The sequence below is a fragment of the Stigmatopora nigra genome, chromosome 7 (genome assembly GCF_051989575.1).
Source record: "Stigmatopora nigra isolate UIUO_SnigA chromosome 7, RoL_Snig_1.1, whole genome shotgun sequence".
NCBI classification, from domain to species: Eukaryota; Metazoa; Chordata; class Actinopteri; order Syngnathiformes; family Syngnathidae; genus Stigmatopora; species Stigmatopora nigra.
Genome location: NC_135514.1, coordinates 12,148,985 through 12,165,520, shown reverse-complemented (window position 1 = coordinate 12,165,520; position 16,536 = coordinate 12,148,985). Strand labels below are relative to the sequence as shown.

At 38.0% G+C, this 16,536-nt stretch overlaps 2 protein-coding genes across 4 annotated transcripts in view; both read left to right on the top strand.

Moving 5' to 3' along the window:
- Positions 1 to 1,356, top strand: part of slc9a1a (solute carrier family 9 member A1a) — a 64,743-nt gene extending 63,387 nt beyond the window's left edge. The window contains exon 13 of the mRNA XM_077720601.1: positions 1,114 to 1,356. The gene's annotated coding sequence lies outside the window, so the exon portion shown is untranslated. The remainder of the gene's footprint in view (positions 1 to 1,113) is intronic.
- A 3,230-nt stretch (positions 1,357 to 4,586) lies between these two features.
- LOC144199231 (mannosyl-oligosaccharide 1,2-alpha-mannosidase IA) overlaps positions 4,587 to 16,536 on the top strand; it is a 116,384-nt gene continuing 104,434 nt past the window's right edge. Inside the window, exons 1-2 of one of the 3 annotated variants that reach the window (XM_077720729.1) lie at positions 4,587 to 4,739; positions 4,860 to 6,151. In XM_077720729.1, coding sequence (XP_077576855.1) covers positions 5,576 to 6,151 — 576 coding nt within the window. In that variant the 5' untranslated portion in view covers positions 4,587 to 4,739; positions 4,860 to 5,575. Of the gene's footprint in view, positions 4,740 to 4,772; positions 6,152 to 16,536 lie in introns of those variants that run through there. The other 2 variants (XM_077720730.1, XM_077720731.1) reach the window with 2 other exon arrangements.

The window sequence follows — 16,536 nt, the reverse complement described above, 5'->3', positions numbered from 1 at the left end:
CTGTGGGGAAAATTATTATTTTTGATATATCTTCCAACACAAACATGTACATATACAAAGACGTAATGTATGTATTAAAAATGTATCGTTCTAATGTACAAAAGAAAAGAAATAGAACTATGAAGCGTGCACTTCCTGGATTATTTCTCATAAAGTTTTGAGCATTCCATCACTGTAATAACTTCAAACTAACGGTCTAATAAAGTATATACCAAAATATTGGTTTACTTTCTAACTATGCCGTCACTGTGTCATTATTTTAACCATTTTTTTATTGTTTAATTGAGAAATAAAAAGGTGGTGGACCGGTGGTAAAGTGGTTGGTACGCCCGCCTCGCAGTTCTGGGGCCGGCGGTTCAATCCCACGTCGGGCCTCACAGTGTGTATTTTTAAATGTCCTTAAGTGGGTTCTTTTTTAGGGTTGTCCTTTGTCTCTGTGTGTCCATGGTGTCCCCATAGGTTACTGGGATGGGCTCCAGCACCCCCCGCGACCCTTGAATGGATTAATTTTAGCACTATGCCTTTTTTTTTTACATTGAACTTTTACTGTACTCTCACCATGTTATTGTCATGTAAAACTGTGAAATTACTTCATTTTGCAACAATTTCACAGTATTTTGTGTATTTTTTCCACCAAGACATTTTCGTACCTGCTCAAAAATGTTTATTAATTATTAATTCATGCTATTTTCCATGACAGGTAAATATTTATTCTGCCTTTTTTCTTTACTGACTTGATTTGTCTTCATTCTAAGCCAATAAAAAAACCCTAAAATCATGCAATAATAACATGCTTTGCCTCTAAAATCCTTTCCACACTTGACAAATTTCCCAACCGCATTTGTCAAGTGCCATAACTGCAATTGTTATTCCTCGTTCAAATGTTTTGTCACTGCTGCCAAAAGAGCTTAGCGAGGAAAAAAACCTTCTATTGTTGTCTCATTCAAATTTACAATGACTTGTTTTGTCTTTCTTAACCACTTTGGCAGACACTCTGCATCAATAATATTGTTTGCAACTGATACGATTAAGTCTAACAATGTGGATCTCGCGACTGTCATGGGTGGCATATCGAGAATTCTACTAACATGCATTGTTTTCTTCATTTTTTAGACTTTTAAATGGAAACAGCACCCCATGACTCGAGCTTTTCAGGTATGTCACTCTCAATCCTCCATTTCTTTCCTTGCCATGGCCAAAATGAACCCACAGATGGCAATATGCAGCCATTCTAATAACTGTACTAGACGACTAAAAGTAGTGCTGTGTGTTTAATAACCGTGGGGTCTCCAATTGCATTTGTTTAATGGCCTGTTTACTGTTGCCTGCACTCATTTACATGCATCACCGAATCCTCTAATGTACGCCACTAATTGATGCCTTTTTACCAATCTTGTACAAAAGTGAAAAGTGATATGTATTGCAATGATCAGGGGGGGTATGTTGTAGATTTTGTGGATGGACCCAGACTTGTTAAAGTACCTTGCGGTACTCACAGAGTACTTCTACTACCACTACTATCATAATATTACTACTGCCACTACTACTACCACTACTACTATCATAATATTACTACTGCCACTACTACTACCACTACTACTACTAATATTACTTCTGCTACTACTACTACTGTCACTACTACTACCACTACTACTACTAATATTACTACTACCACCACTACTACTACTAATATTACTACTACCACCACCACTACTACTACTACTAATATTACTACTATCACTACTACTACCACTACTACTCCTAATATTACTACTACCACTATACTACTACCACTACTACTACTAATATTACTACTACCACTACTACTACTAATATTACTACTACCACCACTACTACTACTACTACTACTACTAATATTACTACTATCACTACTACTACCACTACTACTACTACTACTCCTACTACTACTACTACTACTACCACTATTACTACTAATACTACTACGAGCGGGCATAAAATAGTTGTTGGCCTAAGTCACTGTGAAGGGTCACTTCAGCAAATCAGCTTTTTCCACTTGACCGGGTCTTTAGCATTATTGTACCCTACAAAAGCCACTTTTCCAGGTTGACCTCTTGACCTGGTACCTGTCAGTCAAACCCTCAACGTCCTTCAACCCCTATTTCTCCATCCAAATTGTCAAAATCTTGTTTCCAGAATGTCTAACCTTCCCCACTATGGACTCGTACAGCAAAACTCTGGTTTAATATTGCGTGCTAACGTTCAGCAGAGTTCCACAGGGAAAATTATTGATCCTCTTTCCTTTATAATGTGACCGTGTTTGCTTGCCCGACTAATGCGGAGACGGCTTGAAAGCAGTAAGTCTTACAATCGAAGTCGGAAATGAAAAAGCAAGCCAATTCACAATCTGAGTGCAATGGTGTTCCAAAGTGCAAGCCGCTATGAAATTCAATCAATAAAAGGAGAAATGACAGCCAGTTTTAAGACAGTTGGGCTATATGTCACTTTGTGGAATGGCAAATTTGCCTCGATTTCAATGATCAGAAAATTACTGACCAATTTAAATGGTGTCCTAGCCCCCCATAAATTTAGATATTAAAAACAAGCCCCCCCAAAAAATATGATTTCAAATTCATCTTATGAAAACAACTTTAAAGTCTTTAATGCTATGAACTTTTAATTTGTCTTTGTGAAACTATTATACTGCTCCCTAGTGGACAAGTCACCTACACTTATAGGCTCTACATATATAATTATTTTTAGTACATAAACCATTTTGACTTGTTTTACACGTTACATCTCTCTGTTGGCATTCTTTTTTTTTTTAACATTTTCTTATTTAAACAACAACAAAAAATGGTAAAAACAACCTTTGACTAACTAAAAATAGTTACCATTTCGCTCAAAAAGTACACATTAATTGATTTAGAGATAATTGCCTGTTATTGAACCCATTAAAACTGCCCAATGGCTTCCAGTCAATTTAAAGTACTACTCCTTCTACTACTTCTACTACTTCTACTCCTCCTACTACTACTACTCCTACTACTCCTTCTACTCCTACTACTCCTTCTACTACGACTACTTCTACTCCTCCTCCTCCTCCTACTACTACTCCTACTACTCCCACTACTCCTTCTACTACTACTACTACTACTACTACTACTACTACTACTAGTACTACTACTCCTACTCCTCCTCCTCCTCCTACTACTACTACTACTACTCCTCCTCCTACTACTACTACTCCTACTACTCCTTCTACTCCTACTACTCCTTCTACTACTACTACTACTACTACTACTACTACTACTCCTCCTCCTACTACTACTCCTCCTACTACAACTACAAAATCAATCATTTTCTCTTCGGTTTTCAAACACAAAAATGTTAATTAATTGTCATTTCTTTTCAGTAAAAAACATTCCATCTAATCCAATTGGAAATATAAAATATAAACTTGAACTATTTCAACATTAAGTGCCCAAAGCATCCAATTGAAAGCTGTTCTTTCCAAAATGTTGCAAGACTGCCTGGTAATAGAACGGCAGGTCCTTTCACAAGACTTGGCCACACACAGCATCTGTAAATAAATAATCATATAAAAATAGATGCAGGTGCCCTCGGGGGGCTCTTGGAAGAATAAACCAAGAGTTTGTTGTTGCACGCTGACATTCATTTAAGAGTATTTTCCGTCCTTGTGACCAGCTAAAGGCTATATGACTAATGGCATTACACAAATGGGAAATAATGAACATTTGTTTGCAGGAATAAAGAGAGACAAATAGCTCTCATGACTTTTTTTTCTCCTAATCCATCATGTTTCAGGAAATTATGATGAATAAATTGAAATGACTGTCTATGACCATTTTTACACAACTTTGTGTTTCAGTGATTCTACTTTCCAGACAGCTTTTATAGCTAAGAGGGAACAAATAAAGAGCATCGGGACAAAAGAAAGTGCAGAAATGAGCAAAAGATACTAGATGGCAATAATGCAATACAATTCTTGGCCTTTCAGTTGTAGTTTCTGGGTTTGAATCCCGGCTTTGAAGCTAAAAAGTAAGTAAAAGGCTTTTTTTCCTTTTAAATTAGTAACAAGCACTAAAACTGTCATGTTTCTCTATTTTCCAACTAAAGAACCAACTCCGGTCCTCGAGGACGTCAATCCAGTCTGTTTTCCATGTCTCCCTCCACCAATACACCTGAATCTAATAATCAGGCTCATTAACAAGCTTCCGGAAGGTTCCGGAAACTTCATAATGAACTGATTATTGGATTCAGGTGTTTTAGAGGAAGGAGAGATGGAAAACAGACTGGATGGCATCCCTCAAGGAGTGGAGTTGGACACCCGTGTTCACCAACAACATCTATAATGTAAAAAAAAATTCTGGCAAACAAAAGAAACATCAACAATGTTTCATGTGGTTCACTTGATGTTTGATACATTTCTGTGCAATCTCTCTAACATTTTAATCTCAAATGCTTTAATGTTAGTTTATTTTTGGGCATTTGATGATTTGTTTTGGGGGTGTAAATAAACCATCACCTAGCTTTTTTTTTTATTAATTTTTTTTATCAATGGGAAAAATATCAGCCTCTTCGACACACTCCTTAGTTTGTGTCTATCCTCCAGAATTTAAAAAAAAATCAACTGTGGATGCCCCGGAATCCGAATGGAGCCTCCTCCCCCGGCTGTGTTGTGATAAGCTGCCGTGTGCATCTATCAAAGGCATCCGAGCATCCCACTGGATCATCGGGTAAAGGAGGAGTAAGGGTGGGCTTCAATCAACCCCCGTCTTTCTCTCGCTCTCTCTTTTTTTACTCCCTCTCCTGCTGCACTACCTGACTTCGCACACTGTTTGCTCCACATCCTCCAGACGGACCTCCGCAGCGGTGGTATCGTACAGCGGCATCTCCTTCGTGAGGAAGCCGATCGGGACGTGGCTGAATCGGCTACGAGAAGCGGCGAGTCCCCCTCCCCTTTCGCAAAGCAAATCCTTCGGAGCCTTCTGGATATTTCAACCCCCTTTTTTTGTCTTTGTTCATCGAGTCGGATAACTTGCCACGGGACGTAAAATCGCTGGCTTTTTTCACGAATTTCGTCCATTCCCATACCACCCACCTACCGGCTCGGCGTGGCGTGTTGACGCCGGAAAAGGAGCTCGAAGCGCGGCTTGGCATAGAGGAGGAGTCGCCCCCCCTTACCCGTGAGCTCGGATGGTACAGCTGGATTCGTGTCATCGTGGAGGGATTATACACCGATGAAGGTTCGTTTCCCCTATCTGCGATCTTGGGTGTGCATCATGCATCTGCACACAACTTTGCCCACCTTTCCCATGGTTGTATTTTATTAGTAAAACAGAAAGAAGATTGCAGGAGAAACAAACAAACAAAAAACGCCGGTAGCATGATCCAGAGACGCTGCAGCCCATCACTAAAGAGAGCCCGGGGCGGTGGGCTCGTGTTGCCAGCTCATTGCTAAAAAAGCTCAAGTGTTGCCTGGAAGCCAGGCCTCGTACACTGCCAACCAGCTGTGTGCCGATATAAAAAAAGACCCCCAAAGACTACCCAACACGAGAAGAAGTCATCCCAGATGGTGTTCCGAAAGTTGCCCGGCGTCTCCGCGTCGGGGATGGGTCTCCGTCTATCGCAGAAGTTTGTCTTCCTGCTTTTCCTGTCCGGGCTGGTGACCCTTTGCTTCGGGGCGCTTTTCTTCTTACCGGACTCGGTAAGGCTGAAACGCATTTTTCTGTCCAAGAGCGAGACTCAACCGGTGACGGCGGCGGGTTCAGGCACGGCGGAGAATGACGCCGGCGAGCGCTCTAAGAGACCCAGAGAACAAGAACACCCAAGGGATGTGACGTCCAATAAAGTGGAGAGTGGCTTCGTGATGGATGCCGGCACTGGGGGTGATGGTGGAGGAGGGATCGCCCGGCTCAAGGGTCTCACCCGGAAGATGCACCCATCCTCCGAGGCCACGGAGGAACGTCTGGCCGGTGGGAAGGCGCAGGAAGACTTGACCTTGGGGCTGGAGAAAGTCTCATCCCCGGACACCAGCACCTTTGCTTACAAGAAATTCCGCAGGTGTCTGCTGAAGACCCCCCTGGGGAGGGACGGTGGCAAACCCGTGGATCTCAAGACCAACGAACGGCGAGAGAAAGTCAAAGAGGTGAGTGGAATATGTTTTGTTTTCGTATACTCTCATTTTCGCAAGCTGTCAAAACAACACAACACAAAGCCGAATTAGTCATTAGCATCCCATCAAGGCGGAGATCTTCTTTTGTGGGAATCTGTGGGTTACAAAAGACTCCAAACGAACCATTGCCGTCAATTCCTGTTGCGCTTCCAATAACGGAGACGCCAAAGAGAGATAAATAAGTCTTAGGATGATCACAAACAGCCTCCTAAGATTGCCTGTTTTCCCTTCTGGGGATAAGGGGGGGGCCTGATCACCTCTCATTTTCTAAAGTGTCATTTCACTCTCATTACTAAATGATTGAATAGAAAATAGCACAATGGAAAACGACAAAATGCCTGTACCGTACAAGCAGTGGGCGGCAGTCATGCATCGCCCCGGGGAACCAGTCCAGATAACTGGTTGCTGATTCTCTCAGAGGTTTCGCGTTTGAACGCTTGACTCTTACAGGACCCAAGGGTACGCATCGCGGGGGCTGTATTTGTTCTCTGTTTCTCACTTGTCCGTGACGTGCTAGTTCACGGGCGGCCATTGGCGCCCGCGGAATCATGTGATGTGGATAAAACTCAGCTTTACCACGATTGGCAACCCCTCTCCTGCTGTGACACATGTCTCTCTTAAGCTAGGGGGGACGGGGCGGTGTTATGGCGGAGGTGTCGGCGGATGGCGGAACGTCAGTCAACCCGACTCATTCGTTCTTGTATGCGGCGACCTTTCAGTGACTCTCGGCCTATCCTTTGCATGTAAAATGTCGATGTGACTTTGCCTATCAATGCAAGTTTTTCGTTCAACCGTCGATTTCGGTCATCTCAGGCGAAAGTGATTTTATTTTAGTTTTTCCGCCGCTATGCTTCTGTTGCCAATTGTACTTTTGGGCGAGGGATTTTTAAGCCTTTTTTGAAGACTTTTCGTAGTGTCCAAAGCACAGTATGTTTAAATTTGTCGCCTAATGGTTTTTTGTCATGCTTAAATATTAGATTTTTGGAGTTTTTTTAATAGGCAAGTGGATTTGTTGTAATTGGTCAAATTTGTTGATGAGTTGAATATGTAGGGTTTTTTATGTGTTTTATATAGTTATAGTTATATAAGACTTTTCGTAGTGTCCAAAGCACAGTATGTTTAAATTTTTCGTCTGTTTTTGTCATGCTTAAATATTAGATTTTTGGAGTTTTTTTAGGCAAGTGGATTTGTTGTTTTTGGTCAAATTTGTTGATGAGTTGAATATGTAGGGTTTTTTTTGTGTTTTATATAGTTTGGTAGTTGTGACTGTTGTTAACGTCTGCAAAAACAGACGAAAAATGCCTTTGGGTTGTTGATGTGTTTGAAACGTACACAAATAACAAAGGCTTGAAAGTGTTTGTGTTCACTGCTTTATCAAGTACAATCGCTTAGGCGGACGTTCATTTGAAAGCTTTGATGTTGATGCGAGTATTATGAGATTCGGTAGCTTGTTTTCAGACAGATCATAGAAACTTTTTTAGTCTTTGTAGCAAAAGTGACTTGCGAGTTTCAGCATGGATTTTTATGATCTTAAAAAAATATATAAATATATATATATATATTTTATTAACAGTGGAAAAAATTGCAAAGCAGGGAAGACGTGCTAATTGAGGGATTACTGTATATCTATTTTAAATAAATATTTTACCTGATATTTTTAAATCTAATTTTCGAATTTATCGAATTTATCATTTTAATGATATAGCCTATGCATGCATTTTGATTTTTTTGCATGTATTTGTGTTGGTTATCTCTTTAAAGGAAAATGAATTTTATTTTATATTAAACATATTTAAAATAAAAGCAGTCAATTTATTAGTAAAATTATTAACACACATTACAATATTTATTTATTTTTGTATTTTTTTTCTCACCTTGGTACATTTTATATTCAGTTTAATTTAAAAAAGTACATTTTTCTTGATAAACAAGAAGAATCGAATCCTGACAGCTTTAGAAGTGCCCTTATTTTCTTATTTTTTATTAGTAATGTCTCACTTAACTCGACTCAATGCAGATACTCTAAACTAGAACTCAGCAGTAAAAGTGTTTACACAACAGGAAAACTCCCATCTTAAAAGTGACGCCATCCAGACCCCTTTTTTTTCCCCCACCCTGACCTCCATCCCACCCTCGTTCCCCCGCTGTTTGCGCCCCGTCGAGGTTGAAAACATCGACTTGCCTCTTTTTTTGTTGTTGTTAAGAAGCCTTGGAGCCTGGGGGGCCTTGTCATATTCCTCAGAGGGTCTTATCAACCCGTCACGCCTTCAACATTTTCCTCACAAGACGAATTGACCATGAACGTTAACCCATTTCTTTTTTAATGCCTTATAATCATGCGTGAACTTGATCAAGCTCGCGGTTAACAATATTTCCGGCCTTAAGTGGAGTAGAGCTTGTTGATATTAACGCATAATCACAATTATACAGACTTCGAAGGGAGTGAATGAGCTCATTGTGCAACCCTTTTTCGCCACTACGACTTATAGTCCATAAAATACGGTCGCCAAAATTCATATCCCAATTTTTCCCCCTGTGCAAAGTCTTCAGTTTTATCACTAAACAATAAAACCAAGATTACACAACAGAAAAAAAACATTTTTTTATAAGCCCATTACGAATAGCCATATTCCAAAACGCACACTTCCCGTTTTCTTCCCAGAATGCATTGTAAATCTTCATCTCCCCCAAAAATCCATATACCGTATTTTCACGACTATAAGGCGCACCGCATTATACGGTTCACCATCAATGAATGATTTTTTCCATATATAAGGCACACTGTTTTATAAGGCGCACTGTTTTATAAGGCGCACTGTTTTATAAGGCGCACTGTTTTATAAGGCGCATCGTATTATAAGGCACACTGTATTATAAGGCGCACTGTATTATAAGGCGCACTGTATTATAAGGCGCACTGTCTATTTTGGAGAAAATGTAAGACTTTTAAGTGCGCCTTATAGTCGTGAAAATCCGGTAATTGCTATTGACTTCCAGGTATGAAGCACTCGCTACTACACAGTCACCTCTAGAGCCAGCCATTGTTGATGTTTTGGATTTTTTTTGTATAAAATCTTGCAGTGGGGGAGGGTGGGGCTATATAATGGAAGATTTTATAAACTAAGATGGCATCTGTATATTTAACAGTATTGTTTCTGTTCAGGCATTTTTTTTAATATCCGGAAGTGGTTGTTTTTGGTTTTTGGTTTTCTGTTTTTTCCATATATAAGGCGCACTGGATTATAAGGCGCACTGTCTATTTTGAAGAAAATTGAAGACTTTTAAGTGCGCCTTATAGTCGTGAAAATACGGTATTCATATTTCATTCTCCCAACATGACTCGTTAAATTAGCACTGACTAAAAACTGCATGTTTTTTTTTGGGTACAGCTGTTGTTAGCTAATCAGTGGAGGTGGATAGGGAAAAAAAAGTACACAGTTGGATAAACATTTGGTCGTCCTGGAACTCAAACATACGCATGCATGCACGCTGAGCCCAGCCTGGCTCGCCTGCACGTACGCAAATAAACTGATTGGTGTTGTTTATTTACTCAGTGCAGAGACCCTCAAAAACAAAATGGTCACTAGGAAGGAAGACATAAGTCTATTTTTTTTTCTTTTGCTGCTTGTAAACCGTTTTTCAAAAGATATCCACATGTGCTGCCCACTTGAGTTTGTTTGGCCCATGAAGTTTTTTTATCTCAACATGGCCGGCCTGTTTCCGGAGGCGTTTTTGTCGTTGTAGAGGAAGTACGGGGGTGTCGTCTGTTAATGATCTTTTGCAAAGAGAGAGAAAAAAATATGCTTTTACAGCACTTTTTGACCTGTAAAAAAGAGAAAAGTATGTTGGTGAATGGAGTGCCTAGTTTAAATGGATGTTTACTGCTGTTAATGATATGCAATGTATTAGAAAAAGAAAATACTACTATATTTACATTTATTTTGGCTAGTTGATTGTTGATTAATTGTTTTTTTTTGCGGTTTTCATCACTTTATTTTGGTTAAAATATTTTGCGGACAACATTTTAGCTGTAAATAAATATTTGAACCAGAATTTATGCAGTGAAAGTTTGACTACATTTTAATTAACTGTTAATATGGATTTATTTTGACTAAATGAGGACAAAAATTGGATAATAATTAGTTTTTCTTAACTTTTTAAATACAATATAATTTTAAACAAATTTTAAAAATGTTAGAATTTAAAAATATAAATTTTCTATGGGATTTTCACCTTTTTTAATATAAACAAATTTAAAAAATACTTATACGAAGGCATTATAATGTTCATGACCTTTTGAGGTCATAACATAAAATCTTAATTTTAAGATAAATTATTCTTACATGATTTCTGAAATCTGAACCGCTTTATCCTCACTAGGGTTGCTAGAATATGTAAATTTATAAATACAAAATGTAAACAAAAATAGTTGAATTAAAACCTCAAATCTATTCTCTTTAAAATGCTTCAAATATTTAAAATAAATAGGCTATAAACAGTCATGAGGTAAAAACATACAATTTTACCATCAACAATGTTAATCAACCATCAAAACACTTGTCAATCATCTTCATTTTCCATCACTAAATCAATTGCATACCATTAAAGTCTCATAAAAGTCAACACTTAAATTTACACTACTTTTTATCCATTTTTGCATCGACAGCTTTATATAAAAAAACAAATTTTCCCCCCAAAGTCACCCATTGGTCGGGGTGTTAAAAGTGTTGCGTAACATGAGAAGCTGGCTACATTTTCCTGGTGACGAGTTCGGCCGGATAAACACATTGCAGATGTTCTCCACTTTGTTTCTTCTAACAATAACCCCCCCCCCCCCCCCCCCCCCCCAACTTCAACTTTTCATTTTGCAACACCCCGCATGTTTGTTTTCCCCACTTTGGAAATCCTAGCCTAGGGGGCTTCATTTTTTTTTGCATCATTTCTCAGTGGAAGTCATTTTTAACCGTCGTCGAGGTGTAGCTTGGATTTCATCATCGAGAGTCGGCCCCCCCTTGTGCTGCGATGTTGCAATCGGTTCCACGCAAAAGCCAATTTCTCGCGAGGGGGGGTGTCTTTTGCTGACATAATGGGGTCATTGTGAGTAGACCACCTAATCCCACCCCATTTCCCCCCGCCCACATGTCTGAAGGCTCGCCATTGCGCTCTAAAACAACATGTTTGATTGCATTGCTGCCGTTGGGTTAAGATGGAGACTAGATTCTCTTTTTCGGGACTTGCCGAGAAGTTTGGGAGTCCCAAAAGTTTCCTGGGCTTGATATGATAGACTTCCATTTTGAATGGGGTGAGCGATTGGTCGCTGTCAGGTCTCCCAGGTGAAATAGATTGGACAGCCATCGCTGTTTGAAGTTGTCAATGAGTTAAAGGGGTGGGGTCAAAGAGTCAAGGGGTCATGTTGCAGTTATGGTTTCCTAAAGGGGAGGGGCTTGTTTTTTCCCATAATTAGGGTTGCCAAGAGGAATCCATTATATTAATATTGATTGTTGATTTTTAGAGTTTTTTTTAGCCTATTGGTAGTGAGGGTTTTCTTATTTTTATGCGTGTATGCAAAGATATAAAAATATTTAAATAAAAGAATATATTTTTTTACATTTTTTATATTTTATTGAATTTTATGTTATTATTTATATTTTTTAGGAAATAAAGATAAATTATGATATGCTGGCAAAATATTTAGGGTGTACCTTGCCTTCTGCCCGAGTAGCCAGAAATGATAAAAATGTAATTAATTTTAATAAAAAAATTAAAATACCATAGTTTTAAGAAAAATAAATCATTTAGAAAAACAAAAATAGTGGATTTTTAAACAAAACAAATGTATTTTTATTCCCAAAACAAAAAACAACAACATAAAATTACATTTGTTTTTCACGTTCCACAATTTATGAGCTTTAAATTTTGGCTAATTTCAAGAATGAAAAAATCTTTTAATTTCAAATATCTTTATTTTTGGAACTCTCCCAAAAAAAGCTTAATAGTGTGAAGGACAACTACCGAATAGTAAATCAGGAGTCCCTAAAAAAAAAGTATTCTCCGAGTCAGCAAAGCATCCAATCAGATCGATTGTCATTATCATTAATCGTGGTTAAAAAACATCGGCACCTAAAGCCATCCTCCAATTTTTTTTTTTTTTTTGTCGTTTCTGTGCTTTCCGACCTTGAAGAAAATCTTTACAGGCCGCTAATGAGCGCCGACCGCCACCATTTGATTAGTCACCTAATTGCTGTAATAATGAGCAAATACACCCAGCAAGGACTAAAACCCCTTTTGTCAGCGTTGGGCTAATTAATGGCTATTTGCTGGTGCTTAAAAGCAGCAAAAGGTTTTGGAGTCTGGTGGCCATACATCCTGATTTATTGTGAGACAATCCATCATTTAAATTTCTTTAAGGGTCCTGTGCAGTCTCCAAAATGACCATTTGTTTTTGTCCTTACTTTGGAAGTTGTACCTGAACACAACACACTCCCATGCTTGGATTCATAGTAGAAGCAATATTAAACCTTTTGGTTAAGGCAGTTTTAAAGGGACGGCTTATATGTGGGTGAGGCTTATATGTGAGAAAATACGGTAACTGATTATTACATTAGTTTGGATGATCTTTAGTGCTGGATTTTTGTCGTTTTTGTTGTCAATGTAATTGACAGAAAGAGAGCTTAAGTGAGTTTGTTTCTGTTGTTGTGTTTTTAGGTAATTTTGTAAAATAATACTTTTGTGTAATGTAAGTGTTGGACTGTTTTTAACTATGACTTTTTGATATGCACCTGCTATTTAGTAGATTTCCTGGTTTGTTCCATTAAGAGCTGTGATTTCTATTTAAGTAATGTAATGTTTAAGTTGGATGTTTTAAAGCTATAAATGTCCTACTTTGTGGCACTTCTGTTATAGTACAAAGGTCTAGATTGTATGTGTCAAAGTGGCGGCCCGGGGGCCAAATCTGGCCCGCTTCATCATTTTGTGTGGCCCGGAAAAGTAAATCATGAGTGCCGACTTTCTGTTTTAGGATCAAATTAAAATGAAGTGTATAGATGTATATTAAATTTCCTGATTTTCCCCCTTTTAAATCAATAATTGTTGTTTTTTAATCATTTTTTTCAGTTTTTAGTTCAAAAATAATTTTGTAAAATCAAAAAAATATATTTTTAAAAAAAGCTAAAATAAATAGTTTTAGATCTATAAAAAAACGGACTATTCAGGGCTTTTAATCCAGTTCTTTTAATCCATTTATAAAAAAAATCTAAATATTATATATAACCAACTCGAGTCTGACACCCTTGGCCTCGATAATTTTCTGGTATTTCATAAATAAATGCTCTTGTAATAAGTAATGTGACTCATAATCACAGTTTTCAATACCATTGTATTGTTCTGAGAAGTTAGTTTGAGTTGGATTTTATGATTTTTTTTTTTCCTCACCCACAAAATGTCCTCCTTTTTGGGTGGTAAGAAACAGCCACTCTAGCGTGGAGTGTCAATTTATAAACTGGCTATGAAGAAAGAATCACAATGCGTATAAAATAAAAAAATCAGATCTAGAACTGAGGACAAGAAATATCCACGGGCGGTTGAGGGGATTCTAGCTAGCAAGCCGACTCTCCCTTAAGCCCACTTTGGCCCGTTGAGCCCAGCCATGCTTGTTGTTTTCTGACCAATTAGGCAGGCATAAAGGCAGAGCGGTCTGGACCCGCCGGCCGGGGGGGCTCGCGCATCTAGGCCAACTTCTTCCATTTGTTGATGGTGGGGCGCAAAGAGGGAAGAAGGATCGCAGAGGGGGGGGTGTGGCCTAGAAAGCTAGCGAGATGTTCACAGTCAATAATCAGGCGCTGCAAAAAGTGGAGGTCAACAAACGAACAAAAAGTGTTGTGGTCTCATGTCAAAACATAAGATTTGCACGGACCAATAGGCTTTAAGCGCCTAGAGGCAATTACTTTAACATGTTGACGGCGAAAGACCTGCAATTTATTGGAAGTGGGAGGGGCCTAAAGGCAATGAATCGTCGTCAAGGTAACGAAGGAGTTACCGTATTTTCATGACTATAAGGCGCACTCAAAAGTCTTAAATTTTCTCCAAAATAGACAGTGCGCCTTATAATCCAGTGCGCCTTATATATGGAAAAACTGAAAAGCAAAAACGAAAAACCACCACTGTCGGATATTAAAAAAACACAAACGCCTGTACTGAAACAATACTGTTAAATATGCAGATGCCATCTTAGTTTACAACATCTTCCATCATATAGCTCCTCCCCCACTGCAAGATTTTATACCAAAAAATCCAAAACATCAAGAATGGCTGGCTCTAGAGGTGACTGTGTTGTAGCGAGTGCTTCATACCTGGAAGTCAATAGCAATTACCGTATTTTCACCACTATAAGGCGCACTTAAGTCTTAAATTTTCTCCAAAATAGACAGTGCGCCCTATAATACAGTGCGCCTTATATATGGAAAAAAAGTCATTTATTGAGGGTGCGCCTTAAAATGCGGTGCGCCTTAAAATGCGGTGCGCCTTATAGTCGTTAAAATACGGTAATTTGTAAAAAAGGATTTGGTAGCAAAGTCATGTTGCATTTAAAGGCGTCAGTTTTTTTTTGACATGTCAGTGTTTTCGAGATAAATTGGATGGTTTTATTTTGGGAATGTCGACGGTTTGTTTCGGTGGAATAATGAGGACGCTGCTAACAGGCAAAAGTGGTCAAAAGTTTAGAGAGGAAAAAAAAAGAGACATTTTTTAAAGTAATGTATGTCAAAAATAAGGACTGAGGAAAAATATTCGCTACAATAGGGTGATAATGTAGATTGTGGTTATATAATAGCAGGATAGACAATAAAAGCAATTGCTCTTTTATTTATTTTTTTGAGTGATTTATTGATTTGATTTGGAGCATTAGTATTTGAGTTAAAATATTATATGATTTAGTAATAATGGTAAAAATATTCTGTAATTTGTACTTTTCACTAAAATCTTATTGGACTTCATTTGATAGCTCATTAAATAAATAATTCAATCAAAAACACTTCATTTTAATACTAATAATAGGCCATATGTCATATTGATTAAAAAAACAACAAAAATAAAAATGTAATAAAAAATAAATAGTGATGCCTCTATTTTTATTATCAGCTCTATTAGGTCTAAGAAATGCTTTATAGTGACTTTTAAAATAAACAGTACTTTGTTAATAACAAAATACATCTCTCAAAAACATACATTTTCTGCTTTTAAAACGATAATCAGAAAAAAATTACGTAAATCAAGTCATAATAGTAAATAAAATCCCCCCAAAATACCACTTTATTTTGTTTTTGTTTTTTTGTCTTTTTAAGCTCGTCGTATTTTATCAATTTATTAAATAGATAAAAAATAATGAATTGAAAACCCATGCTGCATTGACTCAACTGTCAAAAATAATCACTGAAAAAATTGTCTTCAGTTATCAGTAATAGCTTTTTTTTTTTTAAAGACAGTAAATTGAAAAGACTTCCCTTGCCTGTCAAAAATAATCACTTAAAAAATGGACATGGCTCAATTTGAATAAAGTCTATTTAGCCAATGAATCAGCTCCAAAATGAAAGTGCAAAATCCGCGTTAAATCTGGACGCAATGCAGCCAACGACTCTCCAAGTCTGTCTTGGCGTTGTCTTCAAAGTGCTTTGCATCAGACTCATGCAAATGATCCAATTAGACATTTTACATGTTAACCCAAGTAGTTCGTCTTGGCGTAAAATTGGCGGTGTCGTTAAGAGGACGGCCCCCCTGAAAGGGCGGCAGTCAGGTGGCCCAGACGCTGTGCTATAATGAGCTCTTCCACACAGAAATGTGGCTCCTCTAATGACCTAAAGATCAGAACTAGGGTCAGACTTTTTACAGGGAATGGATCAAAAAACGCCTTTAAGAGAAAAGTTGAGGATTTTTTGCTGTATTTTTTGGTCTTCTAAGCATACCTGTCAACCTCGACCAATTGCTTCCCTTATAAATGATTGCAATTCCCATAATTAAGCAATAATAAACCATAAAAACACAACGTGAAACATATTTACTTACATAGAGCTGAAATTTTACCTAAAATGGACGGGGTGCCCAATCAGTTGGTGCACTGTAGATGGGTACCGTATTTTCACGACTATAAGGCGCACTGCATTATAAGGCACACCCTCAATGAATGACATTTTCCCATATATAAGGCGCACTGGATTATAAGGCGCACCCTCAATGAATGGCACATTTTATTTTTTTCCATATATAAGGCGCACTGGATTATAAGACGCCCTGTCTATTTTGGAGAAAAATATAAGATTTAAGTGCACCTTATAGTCGTGAAAATACAGTACGTTTTTTTTTTATTC